Here is an 18,112-nt window from a genome sequence, read left to right on the forward strand (position 1 = left end):
TTCTTCTCCACCAGTCTTACACACTGCTTTTGGATAACTTTATGCTTTATGTTAAGAATGATAAGAAGTAATAAAATGAAAAACAGAAGTAAGAACAAGAATGAAAATATGAAACATTAGAATAAAACAATAAAAGGAATAATAAATAAATAAATACATCAATTTAAACAATCCCATGCTTTGTGATGGTGATTAGAAACTAAACGTTTAAAATTATTCAGTGATTCCAGTAGTGAATTCCAGCTACTATTTTTCTATTGTAAATAGCTACTCCACACTATTCTACTACTGTTGCAATTGGTTAAATGTTTTTAAAATGTTGTTCATGTAAAAATACATGTATAACAACTTTTTTCCCATAGACTTGTGGCATAAAATGTGGCACTTCTTTACTGTGTTTACAGTACAAACATCATGAAACGAAATTTTATAAAATCTTTCATAAAATAATAGTATATTGAATAGTTTTATTTACCGTATTGCTTATCATCATTTTTTCTTTCCAGGATTTTCTGGAGACTCTAGAGGACCTGGACCTGTCCTACAACAATCTGGTGGACGTCCCGTGGGACACCATATCCCTTCTGGTCAGCGTCAACACTCTGAGTCTGGACCACAATCTCATCGAGTTCGTGCCGGAGGGAATCTTCTCCAATCTGCACAAGCTGGCCCGGCTGGACATGACGTCCAACAAGCTGAAGAAGATCCCGCCGGACCCGCTGTTCCTTCGGATCCCGGTCTATGCCAAGATGAAGGGGTCGCCGCTGACGGCGCTGGTGCTGAGTTTCGGCGGGAACCCGCTGCACTGTAACTGCGAGCTGGTATGGTTGCGACGGCTGACGCGCGAAGACGACCTGGAAACCTGCGCCTCGCCCAAAGAACTGGCTGGGAAGTACTTCTGGACCATCCGGGAGGAGGAGTTCGTTTGCGAGCCGCCGATGATCACCCGCCACACCTCTAAGATGTTCGTGATGGAGGGTCAGGAGGTCAGCCTGAGGTGTCGCTCGGTGGGCGACCCCGAGCCCACCACGCACTGGGTCAGCCCTGACGGAAAACTCATCGGGAACACCTCCCGTACCACCGCCTTCGAGAACGGATCCCTGGACATCCTCACCGCCACCGTCAAAGACTCGGGCGTCTTCACCTGCATAGCCTCCAACGCCGCCGGCGAGGCAACCGCTCCGGTGGAGCTGGTGGTCAACCCTTCCCCTCATTACGACCCCAAACTGGAGCCTGAGCCCGGACCCTCGGACATGCCCACCTCCATCAAGTCCAACAGCAGCAGCAGCAGCAGCAGCGTGGGTCAGCCTCGGGCCGAGCACCGCGTCAGCGTGACCGAAATAACCTCCATGTCGGCCATCGTCCGCTGGCCGTCTCAAAGCCATATTCCTGGGGTTCGCATGTACCAGATACAGTACAACAGCTCCACCGACGAGATCCTCATCTACAGGTGAGCGCTGAGGACCTATCATTTTTATATTTTGACATATTAAAGAACACAATATATAAAAAGTCAATAGATAACATAAAAAAAATATATATTTTAAGGTATAACTTCTTAAAACAAGGACACACTGTGTCAGTGATGTGAAGCACCTAACACATTTTGAGAACTCAATCTAATGGGGAATGTTCAGCCTGCTAAACATGAGTGAGTGAGTCAGTGAATGGAATGTTACTGTATTTATTAAAACAAGGACACACAGTTTCAATGATACAGACCTTTTTGAGTCCTTATATTTCTGGAGAATTTTCTGCCTCCTAAATGTGAATGAGTGAATAGTCAGTCAATTAGTGGGTCAGTGAGTGAGTCAATAAGTCAGTCCCTGAATGAGTGAGCAAGTGAGTCGGTGAGTCAGTCAGTGAGTGTGTGAGTGAGCCATTGAGCCAGTAAGTCAATCAATTAGTCAGTCAGAAAGGAAGTGAGTGAGTCATTGAGCCAGTAAGTCAGTCCCTGAGTGAGTGAGTGAGTGAATGAGTCAGTCAATTAGTGAGTCAGTAAGTGAGTCAATGAGTCAGTCCCTGAGTGAGTGAGCATGTGAGTCAGTGAGTCAGTCAATTAGTGAGTCAGGGAGTGAGTGAGTGAGCCATTGAGCCAGTAAGTCAATCAATTAGTGAGTCAGAAAGGAAGTGAGTGAGTCATTGAGCCAGTAAGTCAGTCCCTGAGTGAGTCAGTCAATTAGTGAGTCAGTAAGTGAGTCAATGAGTCAGTCCCTGAGTGAGTAAGCATGTGAGTCAGTGAGTCAGTCAATTAGTGAGTCAGGGAGTGAGTGAGTCATTGAGGCAGTGAGTCATTCAATTAGTGAGTCAGGGAGGGAGTGATTGAGTCATTGAACCAATGAATTAGTCCCTGAGTGAGTCGCTGAGCCAGTGAGTGAGTATCTGATTGAGTGAGTGTATTATTGATGAATTAGTCCCTGAGTAAGTCATTGAGTCAGTCCTGAGTGAGTGAGTGTGTGAATGAGTCAGCGAGTCAGTCAGTTAGTGAGTGAGTAGGTGAGAGAGTCATTGAGCCAGTAAGTCATTTAATTATTTAGTCAGGAAGGGAGTGAGTGAGTCATTGAGCCAGCGAGTCAGTCAATTAGAGAGTGAGTCAGTGATTGAGTCATTGAACCAGTGAGTCAGTTAGTGAGTCAGGGAGGGAATGATTGAGTTATTGAGGCAGTGAGTCAGTCCCTGAGAGAGTGAGTGAGTGAGTGAGTGAGTGAGTGAGTGAGTGAGTGAGTCATTGAATCAGTAAGTCAGTCCATGAGGGAGTAAGTAAATGAGTCATTGAGCCATGAATAAGTGAGTCAGGGAGCGAGTGAGTCAGTCAATTAGGGAGTCAATGACAGTGTCATGGTCACTGATGTAAAGCACCAAACTTTATTAAGTACAATTTGAGAACTCATTCTTATGGAGAATGTTTGGCCTCCTAAACATGAGCGAGTGAGTCGGTCAGTGAGTCACTGAGTCAGAAAAGTCAGTCAGTGAGTCAATGAATGAAAACTGAGCCAGTGATTCAGTCATTCAATTAAGCAAGAAAAGGGTGAGTGAATGACTCAATAATTCACTGAGTCACTTAGTCAATGAGTGAGCAAATTAGTTATTCATGCAGTCACTAAGTAATTGATGTCTGAATTAATATCTTCCACACATTCAAACACACCTTATTAATGTTATTTTTCATAGTCCAGTATATTAATCTTTTTTTTTAGATGATTTTGATAAATTGCATCTTTCCTGATAATTGGACTTTAGAGTCAGATACTGATTTACACTTAAAACAGACCTAAATGTCAAATTTCCATAAAAGAGCAAATATAGATATATCTGTCCTGGAATCCAGTATAATAGCTCCCTGTAAGAACTCCTTATTTCCATAGAAACACTAAAAGCCTTTTTCTCATTATACAGCTCCATTCATGAATATGTAATAATTTGGCATATTGATAATTATTAGTTAATTAGTAGTGGAAATGATTAGAAATGGAATAAATAAGTCAAATTACGTTTTTGGCTCTGAGTAGTTTAGCTCAGTAGTTTATGCTGCTTTTTCTCCATCAGCAGCCAGAGTCAGAGAGAGAGAGAGAGAGAGAGAGAGAGTACAGTAGAGAGAAAGAGAGATAGAGAATAACCTTATTAATAACCTCTAACCTTATTAACATGTTCCTAACAACAGAGTTCCAAACTAACCAAAAAGATCTTAATCTGGCAGTAAATCAAATAAATCAAATTTATAACAAATTAATGAGAGAGTACAGTAGATCATGCTGTTTCTCCATCAGCAGCCGGAGTCTGAGAGAGAGAGAGAGTACAGTAGAGAGAAAGAGAGAGAGAGAGAGAGAGAGAGAGTACAGTAGGTCATGCTGCTGTTTCTCCATCAGCAGCCGGAGTCTGAGAGAGAGAGAGAGAGAGAAAGAGAGTACAGTAGATCATGCTGCTGTTTCTGCATCAGCAGCCAGAGTCTGAGAGAGAGAGAGAGAGAGTACAGTAGATCATGCTGCTGTTTCTGCATCAGCAGCCGGAGTCAGAGAGAGAGAGCGAGAGAGAGAGAGAGTACAGTAGGTTATGCTGCTGTTTCTCCATCAGCAACCAGAGTCTGAGAGAGAGAGAGAGAGAGAGTACAGTAGGTCATGCTGTCTCTCCATCAGCAGATGGAGTCTGAGAGAGAGAGAGAGAGAGAGAGAGAGAGAGTACAGTAGGTCATGCTGTTTCTCCATCAGCAGCCGGAGTCTGAGAGAGAGAGAGAGAGAGAGAGAGAGAGAGTGTACAATACAAAGTTTGAGGTCCATAAAGATCTATGATTCTCTTCAGTTTCCGGCTGCTGATGGAGAAACAGCATGACCTACTGTACTCTCTCTCTCTCTCTCTCTCTCTCTCTCTCAGACTCCGGCTGCTGATGGAGAAACAGCAGCATGATCTACTGTACTCTCTCTCTCTCTCTCTCTCTCTCAGACTCCGGCTGCTGATGCAGAAACAGCAGCATGATCTACTGTACTCTCTCTCTCTCTCTCTCTCAGACTCCGGCTGCTGATGGAGAAACAGCAGCATGATCTACTGTACTCTCTCTTTTAGCTTCAGATAATCGTAAATCTCCACCTTTAATACAGAAACAAATATAGATATTCCAGTTCTGTGAAGGAAGCGGTTTTCAGTAAACATTTCTTAAGAGTAAAATAGATTTTCACAAACTTATTTATAAGGCTTGTTATTTCAGTCAAACATTAAGCGGGAGAAGATTTGTCATCATTAATTCATGTTTGTGTTTTTCTTTTAAATCCTTTCAAAGTGTTTTAAGGCTTTTTGCATGATCAAATAATCCCAATTAGACGTTTATCTCGGCCTTGTACTTTTCTCCGAGCGTCTTCAGCGCGCAGTTCTGCGAGAGAGGCCTAATGAATAAAGTATTACTTTGTTTTATGGAATTATGATCCAAAACACAAACCGGCGGATGAAAGAGACGCGTCCGCCGCAGTTCAGGGAAAAGGAGTTTGATAATAATAAGAAAGAAAGACTTTCTGTTAATTAATGTTAGTCTGTATAATGTGATTCAGAGGAGAAATTGAATTATGTTAATAACAAAAGAGAGGAGAAAAATGGGCTAAGTCCAAAAAGTTAAATTAAACTTCATTCTCTATCTGCTTTTCTATCATTTGGTTGCGCTGATTTGCTGAAATATTTAATAAAACTGTCCCACACTTTTTTGTATGATGTTTGTACGACTGTTTTTGTTATTGGTATGCACACCTTAAAAGTCTTATTCCATCATTATTTAAATCATTTTAAAATGTCTAGTTGTGTCTCTAGTGTGAATGAATGAATGCCATGTGAGCTTGCCAGGTGATCCAGTAGAACACTGCTTTAGTCCGGTGGAGGAGTGGGCGAGGAGAAACAATAGGATTTCTGCCCTTGCTCATGAATATTCATACATGCAAACATCATATCGCCTCTGATTGGCTAACTGCAACACTAGGAGGCATGGATAAGATGGACAGATGGTTAGAAATGTTTTAAAATAAAGAGATTTGTACACTAAAAACAGTCTTTACAGTGTCATATGTTACTTTACAACATGTGTAATAATGCCCTACTAAGTGCAGTTCAGCCACCGACCTAGTCTTAGAGTCTCTCAGAGTAAAACACCAAATCCACCGGAGATCCTATTTAAACCTATAGTTACTTACACACAGAGGTGGATAGTCCAGGTCCAGAAAGTAAAAATCCCTTTTGACTTTTAACTAGTGTAAACAGAACTGTTCTTAACATCTGTACACCTATCTATCTCAATTGTACTTTGGTTGGTGTTTTTCCTCCATAGACTAATTCTAACTATTTGTTTCTTAGCTCTGAATTACTGGGTGAAGTATATAAACACTGATGTGTTATTCGCACAAATAACACAGGAATGAACTGCATGCTGTTCCTAGCGCCGTTAGTTATCTCCTATCTGACGAGACGGCATTGCTGCAGAGGTGGGCGGGGCCATGAATACTAATTCACAGGTTGACATTACTTTACCGTTCCACCTTAAACAGTCCAAACAACAGCAGAGGCTGAAGAATTTAAGGTGAATTTTAAGGCCTCTGAAGTGCAAAAGAACTAGCGCTTAGCACAGTTAGCAGGTAATGCTAATGCTGCTCCAGCAGTGCTAGCCAGGATTAGCTGCAGGCTACAGTCTGATAGTACTCGCCTCTGAATGATAAAAGAGTTAGTACTTAGGCTCCAAGCAGTTTATTGCTAGATTTTGTACACTGTATTTTCTGTTTTTTGACTGGACATGAAGAGATTAAAGTCAAAAATAATAGGAAAAAATGGGCGTGTTCTAAAACTTTTTTCTGTAATATGTACAGCTCTGGAAAAAAAAGAGACCACTTATTTAATTTGACCAAATTAAAAACCTCTGGAATATAATCAAGAGGAAGATGGATGATCACAAACCATCAAACCACCAAACTGAACTGCTTGAACTTTTACACCAGGGGTAAAGCAGCATAAAGTTATCCAAAAGCAGTGTGTAAGACTGGAGGAGGAGAACATGATGCCAAGATGCATGAAATTAAAACTGTGATTAAAAACCAGGGTTATTCCATCAAATATTGATTTCTGAACTCTTAAAACTTTATGAATATGAACTTGTTTTTTTTTTTTTTTGCATTATTTAGGGTCTGAAAGCTCTGCATCTTTTTTTCCGTAGTTTATAAAATAAACAACAATGTTCATTTTACAAAAACCTATAAATACAGTTGCAAAATTAGATAAACTGATTTAGAAACTGAAGTGGTCTCTTAATTTTTTTCACAAGCTGTATATACAATAGCAGTGTTCAGATACCAGACAAAATGGGATTTAAACATGTGACCCTGCAGTTTGCCTGTAAATAATTATAAAAATATACAATATTAGGTTCTTTATGGGCATCCAAACCATTGAAAAGCTATTGAAATATATAAAAAAAACTAGAAAAAACATTATTATATAAGAATCTGCATTTCTCATTAATGAAATTGAATGGGAGTTAATAGTAAGCAGAATAATATCAGGTGATATATCTGCTACAGGCTCGGCTCACGGCTCAGCGGCTCAAACCAATAAATGCCGCACATCCTTTTTTCAGATGATCTGGAAAGCATTCATCTGGACGCGTATTTAGCTCATTCCCCTTTTCCAGCATATCATCAGAGCTCATCAGGCCGTAATGGCTTTCCACACAAATAGCTTTCTGAAGCCACTATTCTTCCATTTGATTAATGAATTGATTCGCCGTGTTGTTTGCAGCTACAAGATTAGGAGAACAGGCGCGTTGTTTGGCTTTCTGCTGTATCCCATTCAGTTTAGGCTAAAACATCAGAATTCTGCTCATCAATACGAACCAGCGGAGACGGCGAGCGGTCGGCCGGCGAGAGCCGGAACAAAGGACGAGAGGCGATCGGGCAGATATCCTTCTATATACGAATGAAAGGAGAGTCCTCAACGGAACCATTAGCTTCCAGCTACGAGTTAATGTAGGAGAATGACAATGACGTATAAAGATCCGTCATTTACATGCAGATTAAAGGATGAGCATGTTTCTGTAGCACCTGGTGTTGCCTGATGTTTGTCAGGGTGATGGGACAATGTATACAGTACATTTAGACAATTTCTTTATTCCATTTTCATCACCTACGTAGGCGGAGTCTTCCTAAACTTCACACTGATTGGTTTGTAGAATGTTGTCACTCTGGAAAGTAGCCTTTCAGTCCAAAGGCTTTTGGTTAAATTCTAAATTCTAAAAGTCCAAAAGCTTTAGGTTAAATGGTAAAGTACAAAAACTTTTGGTTAAATTCTAAAAGTCCAAAAGCTTTAGGTTAAATGGTAAAGTACAAAAACTTTTGGTTAAATTCTAAAAGTCCAAAAGCTTTTGGTTTGGGGGAAAAATAAGTCCAGCCAAGCCTGTTTATTAAGTTATATCAGCCAATATTACTATCCTAGTCCTGTACAGCTCGTAGAGTGGGCGGAGCTGTCCTACACTTCACACTGATTGGTTTGTAGAATGTTGTCAGTATGGAGAATTGTCGTTTCTTGGGTGTTGTGCCGAATTCCTCCTCCCTAACAGAATCTGACTGCTGTCTAGTGCAGATTCACCCCAATAAATATTAATCTACAGTTACAGTAGATACAGAATCTTTGTCATTGGAGCCATCCACCAGGTGCTGAAATTAAGAGAACATAAGTAAGTTAAATTAACATTTCTATATAATGCTTACAAAGAAGAATATAGTAGAAAAAATAAACAACAAAGGGAAACTAGGAAGGGAAATTCGTGACTGAACATTAAGTTGGTTTGGAAAACTGCCCTAATAACTGTTCAAAATGTGTAAAGAGTATTTGCTATGCTGTTAACTTTCAGTAAAATGTCCAAAACCTTTGGGTTAAATGGTGGAATGCCAATATTTGTGTCTGATATAGAGTACGTTTAAACAATAAGTTTTGTCCATTTTCATCTCCTACGTGGGCGGAGTCTCTCTATACTTCATATTGATTGGTTTATAGAATGTTGTTAGTATGGAGAATTGTCGTTTCTTGGGTGTTGTGCCGAATTCTGTATCCCAGACAGAATCGGACTCTCGTCTCGTGCAGGTTCGCCCAATAGAGATTAATCTACAGAGCCATCCACCAGGTGTTAAAGTTAAGAGAACATAAGTAAGTACGTTAGTAAGTTAAATTAACGATTCCTTGTTACGTTTTACTGTATCGGTATTTATTTGCATCTGTTCAAATCATATGTGGTGCTTTTTGTCAGGTAAAAAACACTCATATTGCTGAGATAAATTGATTAGTGTAATTTGCTTTGGTGCCTAAAACTATTTTTTGGTGCCTAAAAATATGTATTATACCAGGGCAAAGATTAATAGTGAGTTAAAAGTGATTGAGTTCTGAGTTGTGAAGCTCTGTGAAGCTGATGGTTCTGTTCTTAAACCACTACTTAAAAAAAAACTCTGGAGCTTCAGCGCTGTTTATCCCTCGTTTCTTAAAGGTTACGGACGTCCGTGATTTACACCGATTTCATAACCAGAACTGGAGGATCTGATAGTTCATCCTCCACCATTAGCCTTCAGGTCTTTTTCCAGATGGCACCAATTCCCAATACCTGACTGCGACTGAGTTTTATTGGGGAGATCACCGCCGTACACTCGATTTTCCTCTTCTAATATTCAGTCACGGCCTTTCCATCGCCGGATCCTCACTGAAGGGTCTGTAAGGGCGTAATTAATTCCCGCCGCGTCCCCGCGGACAGATTAAGAGCACAGAAAGATACATACCAAAAGCAATTTGCTGTTAATTATGCAAAAAGCAAAAGGGAGTCCTTTGGTTTACGATGCTTAGAAAGTAATCAAAACGCCTTTCGGAATCAATTAAGAATACATGCGCTGGACTCCCGGTAGACGCCGGAGAGACGCCGGAGGAGAGACGGTTATCGGGGAGAGTCGAGGAAAGACCTGCGGGGGGAAGCTGGGGTTGGTGAAGTGTGACCTTGGGAAAAAGTGAATAGTTAAAGAGAAGTCAGACAGAGGTTGAGGTTGTACCGGGTGAGGAGCTGCAGAAGAAGCAGTGGAATACCAAACAGCCCTGAAAGAACAGAGACAAAAGCTCAGGTAGATTCAGAGCTTTACAGAAACTGACTGGAAAAAAACTGATTTTACACTTTTCCCAATAGAACCCAAGTGGAGTTTCTAAACTAAAACCAAGCAACGAACGAAAGCTGTCTTTGTAAGACAAAAAAAGGCAAGTTTATTTGTTTGTCACCTTTCATACACACAAATCTTTAAAGTAAAAAAAAAGATTATAAGAAATTATAATGAATAAAATAATAAAAAATAATGCAATACTGTATTTTTCATACTATAAAGTGCACTTAAAATCCTTTAATTTTCCCAAAAGTCATCAGAGCTCCTTATAATCTGGTGCTCCTTATGTATGAATTCTATCAGTCAGGTATTAAGTAGCAGTTTAGTTAGTAGTCTGGAGCAGCATTAGCATTAGCCGCTAAGTTAAAACGAGCCACATGCGACAAACCGCTAACTAATGTTATCCAGGCTTATTGGAACACTCAGGGTTCCTTATTGTAGCGCTTTTGGGCGATATTAACTAACTCTGGCTAGTGCTAACAGTTAGCCGCTAATGCTAATGCTAGTGGAAATCTGGAATTCCAAGCTTACTGTAAATAAACGAAAGTGCTTTACTAAACATCCAGCACTCGTTTGACTTTGAAAGAAAATGTATTTTTAAGAGACCTGCTGAATTAGTGTCGAATAATATGACTTATAATTTGAAACATATGATGAGTATAAATAAATCCAATTATAAAATATGACATTAAAACAAAAAATATATAAGAAATACATTTAAGACTGAATACTAAGAAATGATAAACAAATTCTAAACTCTACTATATAAAGGCAATACCAATAGCAAATCACATTGAAATGCATGAATAGACAAAATTAATTAATTGAAAAATAATTTTATATTTATCTTGTATCAGTGCAGGAAAAAAGTGTCTTTGACTAATTTCTGCCCCTATCCATCATCAAGTAGATACACTATACACCTTATTTTAGCTTTATCTATAGGCGAGTTGTAAACCACTGTGCACCGTGCAGCTTGATTTAAGGCGTGTCAGTGTGTCTTTGCTATCATAACGACAGGAAAAGTACACCTTGCGTGTCTCGAAACACAAAGCAAAAGGCATGTACTGATTCTCCTAATCAGAGTGTCTCTTGCTCATCATTTCCTTTAAGAGTCAGGTGAGCTCTGACTCTTAAATCTGGCGGATTGCTATTGTAACGGTGCAGCTACCTGGACGTGTTCAATGCTTCTGAGAAACTGAGCTGCTGGTTGACGCTGTGAAGGAGCTCCAGCAGCTCATTTATGGGAACGGCAGTGTTAAGTGCAATGGTGCCAATGTTGCCAAGATAGCAATGAACGTCTGTAAATGACTGTTGTCGGGTTTCTTATCAGTCAGAAATGTACCAGACCACCATGCCCATCAGTGTAGATATATTCAGAAGCACTGTTGCTCGGGGGTAAGATAGCAATGAGCATCGTGACACGCCTTGCACATGGTGTAATATATAACCCTATGTCTGATTTCTTAGATATCTCAACATCAAATAAATAATTGAAGACATTAATTACAGTTACCGGTCTTTAGTAAGAGCAGAATGAATGTTGAGTCAGATAAACAACATGTTTTCTGTTGGCGTTTTGAAGACAGCTGGCCAGATGTTGGTTCTGTTAGCTCAGTGCTAAAGCAGGAAAAGGTCGAGATGCTCGTCTTCAGTGCGTTTTGAAGGATGGATGGATGGAGGCTCAGGCTGAGCTGTACTCCAAGTTTGAGAGGCTCTTGGTAAAGATTGGGTTTTGACCAGAACCATCAGATAAGGGAGAGCTGGTCAATCTGTGGTTTAGTAGACCAACATTGGGGTTTTATATCTGATGGGAAGCTGCAGGAAGATACAGGAAAATAATCAGATTTTTTTTTTTTGAGGAATCAGTCAGAAATGTTGTTTTTCTTCTAAGGCGAGTGAACGCAGAACCAATGGACAAATAGCTTTGTTTTGTTATTCAAAGAGCTTATTATCTTATTAGTTTATAATCAGAATCCAGCTGATTTTTATATCGTCACGTTTAATCCTCTTACTGAGAGTCTAAACGCTTGTGATCCCAAACACGGATTAATACAGAAGATGTTTGTTTAACTTGTATAAATGTATAATCTAGTGATAATCTTCACCTTTAAAAAGATTAATCAACTGTCTTTGAGGGTAAACAGCTGGACAGAATTCAGGCATGAGCAGAATATTCAGATAAAAATATACTTTATTAATAAAATTATCAGGCAAAGGAATGGCAAACGAAAAATAATCAAGGTCGGTGAACAAAACAAGGTCAAAATGTGAGATAATAAATAAGAGAATAAACTCAACACTCAACACTGACTAAGAGGAAATGAGCCCTGTTTATAGGGCTAAACCATGTGGCTAGTACTCAGGTGATCTGCTTCCTGGAACCTAATGCTGTCAATGTTAAAAATAATAAAATATAATAAAATAATTAACATTTTTAATCTTATCCCCCCTCTCCACTCCTCCACCGGACTAAAGCAGCATTACACTGGATCACCGGAGCACTTTTTTTTTTCACAAAAAGCAGCTCACGTGGCATTCATTCATTCATACTAGAGACACATCTAGACATTTTATTTGAAGTAAATGAATAAAAAACAATGGAATGAGATCTAACTACATGATTTCTTATGTGTTCGTTCATAATCTGGACGTCCTCTATAGCAGCACCCTTGGTTTAAAGGGACGAGGACTCCCAGTACTTCACTGAGTGGATTGTAGGAGTGATGAATGAGGATGAGGGTGATGAAGGGAAGATGGAGGTGATTATTAGAGTAGAGGGAGGTGAAGGCCTCGTTGGAAATTTTACTGTCATTATTATGAAGAGACTTATCTCAGTCTTTCTCTTTCTCTCTCCCCCATTAATTCTGCTGGGTCTTCGCTCCCTCACTGCTGTAAGTAGGTAATTAAACCCTACTTCTCCTGGCGTCTGATGACACGACGCCACTTTTGTGACGGGTGTCATCCTCGGATTGACCCCCCCCACCCTCCTGACCCCTCTCCCCGGCTCTCTGACAGCTCGGTGGCAGGCCGGCCCCCCCGGCAGCTTTATAAAGGCCTCTCGGCGTCCGGAGAAGCGAGGAGCATCGCTCAATAGATGCCCATCAAACAGGCCTTCTTAGCGACTGTGCAGCCTGCCCGCTGAGGGCTTAGTGTACCGGCTCATTACAGCCTGACCCTGCCACAACCTGACTGTCTGAGGAACCCAGATGTATTTAGAGCTCCCACTGCTGCTTTCAAGCTGCCAAAAGTTTGGGGACGAGTTGTCGCCTTTTGAAAATTCCCACTTGTCATTTCTGTGTTCAGGGTTTCGGTATTTTTATAGAGGAAGAGAAGAAGAAGAAGAAGGAGAAGAGTCATTCGCTTCTCTACTGGGGAAGATTGGGGGCGATTGTACGATTGAAAGGATGCTCTATCTTAGCACGTTCGCCAGCAATGGGGTCTTGGGTTCAAGTCCCTACCTGGGTGGAGTTTCCATGTTGTCCCTCAGTGCTTTTCCACCAAAAAAACTCTGGTTCTTGAACCATTTCCATTTGGGCGTATAAGATCCATTTTTATCAAACCAGCCCACGTTTCCACCAGTTTTAGCGGAACCGTAAAAAACGTCACATTATGCATCATCAACAGAGGGCGCTGCACAGTGGTGGTGAACAGAAGCGGTCACAGTTCGCCATGAAGAATCTAGTATTCTTTGGGTTTTGCTGTATTACAGAACCTACTTTTGAGGAATGGTTCTGAGGAACCCAGATGTATTTAGAGCTCCCACTGCTGCTTTCAAGCTGGCAAAAGTTTGTGGACGAGTTGTCGTCCTTTGGAAAATTCCCACTTGTTATTTCTGTGTTCAGGGTTTCGGTATTTTTATAGAGGAACCCATAGAGGAAGAAGAGGAGAAGAGTCATTCAGTTCTCTACTGGGGAAGATTGGGGAAGATTGTACGATTGAAAGGAGGCTCTATCTTAGCACGTTCGCCAGCACTGGGGTCTTGGGTTCAAGTCCCTACCTGGGTGGAGTTTCCATGTCCTCCCTCTGGTTCTTGAACCATTTCCATTCAAGCTTATAAGAACCGTGGTGCTTTTTAGCAAACCAGCCCACGTTTAAACCAGTTTTAGTGGAACCGTCAAAATGTCAAATCATACATCATCAACAGAGGGCGCTGCACAGCAACTGTGAACAGAAGCGGTCACAGTCCGCCCTAAAGAACCTTGTATTCTTTGGTTTTTGCTGCATTACAGAACCTACTTTTGTGGAAAGGTTCTGAGGAACCCAGATGTATTTAGAGCTCCCACTGCTGCTTTCAAGCTGCCAGAAGTTTGGGGACGAGTTGACACCTTTTGAAAATTCCCACTTGTTATTTCTGCGTTCAGGGTTTCGGTATTTTTATAGAGGAAGAGAAGAAGAGTCATTCGCTTCTCTACTGGGGAAGATTGGGGCGATTGTACGATTGAAAGGATGCTCTATCTTAGCACGTTCGCCAGCACTGGGGTCTTGGGTTCAAGTCCCTACCTGGGTGGAGTTTCCATGTTGTCCCTCATTGCTTTTCTACCAAAGGAGTCCAAAAGTCCCCGTTTCCACCAGTTTTAGTGGAACCATCAAAATGTCACATCATACGTCATCAACAGAGGGCGCTACACAGTGGTGGTGAACAGAAAAATTCCCACTTGTTATTTCTGTGTTCAGGGTTTCGGTATTTTTATAGAGGAAGAAAAAAGAAGAGAAGAGTCATTCCCTTCTTTAAAAAAAGATTGGGGAAGATTGTATGATTGAAAGGAGGCTCTAGCTAGTACCATCTTGGTGCTTCTACGGGCAGCACGGTGGCTTTAATGGTCAGCACATTTGCCTCCCAGTACTGGGGCCTTGAGTTCAAGTCCCTACCTGGGTGGAGTTTCCATGTCCTCCCTCTGGTTCTTGATCCGTTTCCATACAAGCTTATAAGAACCGTGGTGCTTTTTAGCAAACCAGCCCACGTTTCCACCAGTTTTAGTGGAACCGTAAAAAACGTCACATCATGCATCATCAACAGAGGGCGCTGCACAGTGGTGGCGAACAGAAGCGGTCACAGTTTCTGAAGAACCTAGTATTCTTTGGTTTTTGCTGCATTGCTGAACCTACTTTAGTGGAATGGTTCTGCTTTCAAGCTGCCAAAAGTTTGGGGACGAGTTGTTGCCTTTTGAATATGTTATTCGATTGAAAGGAGGATCTAGCTAGTACCATGTTGGTGCTTTTACAGGCGGCACGGTGGCTTGAGTGGAGCGATTCAATAGTGGCGAGAACATGATTCGGTCTTGAGCTGATCCAGCTATCAAATATACTCCTTTTTAATTGAGATAAACTGCTGATAAGGTGCATAATCTGATATATTAGCCAGAGAACACTATTTAATTACCACAGCTATGAACAAACGCTGTCTCTGCTGCTCCATGCTGTTTACACACTAAGAGTGTGCTGCACGACCCATTAAAAAACATTGTGTTTAAAAGCATGGCAGCAAATTTTTAGCATTCTGTGATAAAGAAAAGCTTCACACTGCACAGATGTAAATATATGCACGAATACACTGGAATCTTCTCACCATATTTACTTTCTTACTCCCAAGCCAGACAGCTCTGACACAGGAGAATCACAGGAGACTCTGCTTGCGTGGTTTATTGGTGCACATTTTGGTGCATTAAGGTTTTTATGCCTGTGTGAAAACAAACCAAACACAGGGAGAAACTGAAGCTCCATATAAACGCATAAACTCATCAACTGATCTGGATCATAGAAACTTTCACTTTAACTACAGGTGTGAAAAAGAACTACCTTTATTTAACTTGGATAAGAGATGATTTTGCTTGAAGGCAAAGCATATGTTCCGTACAACATCCTGCAGCACATTCGCTGCTGTTTGTCAAGATAGCGATGAACGTCTGACTGTTGGCGTCTGTCTAGGTTGTATTCAGTCAGTGGAGCTCCTGTGTTTTCTGTTACCAAGATAAACAAGATAAAACTCCAGAAATGTACCTGAACACACCTCATTTCCAGAACACCACGCCCATCAGTGTAGATATATTCAGAAGCTCTGCTGCTGTTTAAACCAGGCAGGAGGAAGGAGTGAAAACAGACTAAAAAGAGGGACAGATTGTCTCTATAGGCGTTTATCTGGTTTGAGACGCTCTGTAAACCCAGCTGAGCCCAGTGTCTATAAAGTGTCTCTGTTCCTTCCGGCCATATGCAGTCGTTACTCCCTCTAATGGAAGTGGGTTGTTAGTGAAATTAATGGCTTGCAGAAAATAAAGAGCTGTATATTTACAGGCCCCATCACGCTTTACACCACAGGCGCCGTAAAACCCCGAGCTGTTTTCTCTCTTTAGTTTTTATGATGCATAAAAACAGAAGTGAAATTCTGCCGTCGTCTCCGTAGATCCTGAAAGGGAATTCCGTGGATTTGTGGGGAGCGTGGAAGAGCGGCGCTGATGTAAATGGGATCTTATCTGTGTAACCGAGACGTGATTACGGTGTAAAAGCCATGTGGATGAATCTTAATCTGAGTATCATCCATATGTGAGAGGTATGAAATGAGAAGTGTAGAGGAAATGTCAGGGCTAAGATTTATTTTTCAGATTTCCAAACTAATTTATCAGATTTTTGTTTGTTTGTTTGACAATCAATTAAAATTAATTCACAATAATAATGAGGAGATTTAAAAAATGCAATAAAAGTACTTTATAATATAAAGTAAATGGCAAAAAAAGCAGGGTAAAAGCCGGTAAACAGCAGCAAGAGAGAGTACAACATACCACACACGATAAAAAGTCCAAGGGTCATACATAGGAGATCAGGTAAAAATCAAGTTCAAAAGATACAAAAATGTGGAACAGGTGTAACCAATATTCTGGTGATGAGCTCAATATGTATAAACAGAGACAATACAATAAACAAACAGATTTATATACATGTAGAAATTAACAACAACTGATGAGGAGCATGAGAAAGTTATGTGATTGGTAACTAGTCCGAACACGTGATATCGCCATGCTGGGAATTGTAGTTCTGTAGAGGAGCATGTCCATTAACAGGAAGGGGAAAGTCAGAGTTTGGAACTACAATGTCAGAATCAGGCATGAAAAAATAAATATATTTCCTAATATTTAAAAAATTATAATCCCCTTAAACAGAAACACACAGCATTGGACATTATTCTGTACATTATTCTGTAAACTCATTGTTAACAGGTAACCTTTGTTTTATACCACAGCAGCCCTTTACCTAAACCGAGTATTATAATTTAAAGTAAAAAAAATGCTTTTAAATTCACTTTGTATGCATACTGTATGTATGTTTAAATGTATGCTTAAATGTTTAAAAATACATTTGTTTGGTTTGTATTCTATAAAAGCGAGTCACGACTTAAGGGTTTCATTTCATATTTTTTTTTCATTCATTTTAAAATGTCTAGTTGTGTCTCCAGTATGACTGAATGAATGCCGTGTGAGCTGTTTTTGTTTTTTGTGAAAAAGTGAAAGTGCTCCGGTGATCCGGTATAAGACTGCTTTAGTCCAGTGGAAGAGTGTGTTTGGGGGGGAATAACGATAGAATTTCTGCTCTTGCTCATGAATATTCATACATGCAAACATATATCGCCTCTGATTGGCTAACAGCACTGTTGAAGTGCAGTTCAGCCGCTGACCTAGTCTTAGAGTCTCTGTAAAACACCAAATCCACTGGAGATCCTATTTAAACCTATAGTTGATCACACATAGAGGTGGGTAGAGTCCAGGTCCAGAAAGTAAAAATCCGTTTTACTTTTAACTAGTGTAAACAGAACTGTTCTCAACATCTCTACACCTACCTATCTCAATTGTATTCGGCTGGTGGTGTTTTTCCTCCATAGACTAATTCTAACCATTTGTTTCTTAGCTCTGAATTACTGTGTAAAGTATATAAACACTGATGTGTTATTCGCACAAATAACACAGGAATGAACTGCATGCTGTTCCTAGCGCTGTTATTTATCTCTATCTATCTGACGAGACGGCGTCGCTGCTCGGCTTCAGCTCCGTCTATGTGGGCGGTCCTGAGCCGAGGTGGGCGGGGCCATGAATACTAATTCTAATTCACGGGTTGATGTAGACACGGTGCTTTTCCTGCTTTTCGACTCGTTTTTCTTAATATTTTCTTTTACTAGTTGCTGCAGAGAATGAGGAAGAGGTTAAGGAAGAGTTTCATCATGTGCAGCATCATAAACATACTGTATTTCAGAATACAAAATAACAAGAAAAAGAGGATTTTAGTAGTGTTTACGTGTTTATTATCTGTACATTACAGCAGGAGAGGGCAGTTTAAATGATGTTGAGTGACTGAATGTCAAATGTGACTGAAATGCATGACCTCACTCACTCCATTAACCACGAGCACTTACTCTACACACCATTACCCTCACGGTCAGGCGGTTACACTCGCAAATACACACTCACACACACTCGCAA

General features: G+C 40.6%; 2 protein-coding genes across 3 annotated transcripts in view; one reads left to right on the forward strand and one right to left on the reverse strand.

Moving 5' to 3' along the window:
• The window catches only part of LOC107196871 (uncharacterized protein C14orf132), an 893,178-nt gene that overhangs the window by 659,592 nt on the left and 215,474 nt on the right, over window positions 1-18,112 (reverse strand).
• si:cabz01090165.1 (LRR and FN3 domain-containing protein) overlaps window positions 1-18,112 on the forward strand; it is a 391,809-nt gene that overhangs the window by 353,926 nt on the left and 19,771 nt on the right. For both annotated transcript variants that reach the window (XM_049483443.1, XM_049483442.1), the window contains exon 6: window positions 507-1,450. In XM_049483443.1, the coding sequence (XP_049339400.1) occupies window positions 507-1,450 (944 nt within the window). The remainder of the gene's footprint in view (window positions 1-506; window positions 1,451-18,112) is intronic.

This window comes from Astyanax mexicanus, chromosome 9, assembly GCF_023375975.1.
Source record: "Astyanax mexicanus isolate ESR-SI-001 chromosome 9, AstMex3_surface, whole genome shotgun sequence".
NCBI lineage: Eukaryota > Metazoa > Chordata > Actinopteri > Characiformes > Acestrorhamphidae > Astyanax > Astyanax mexicanus.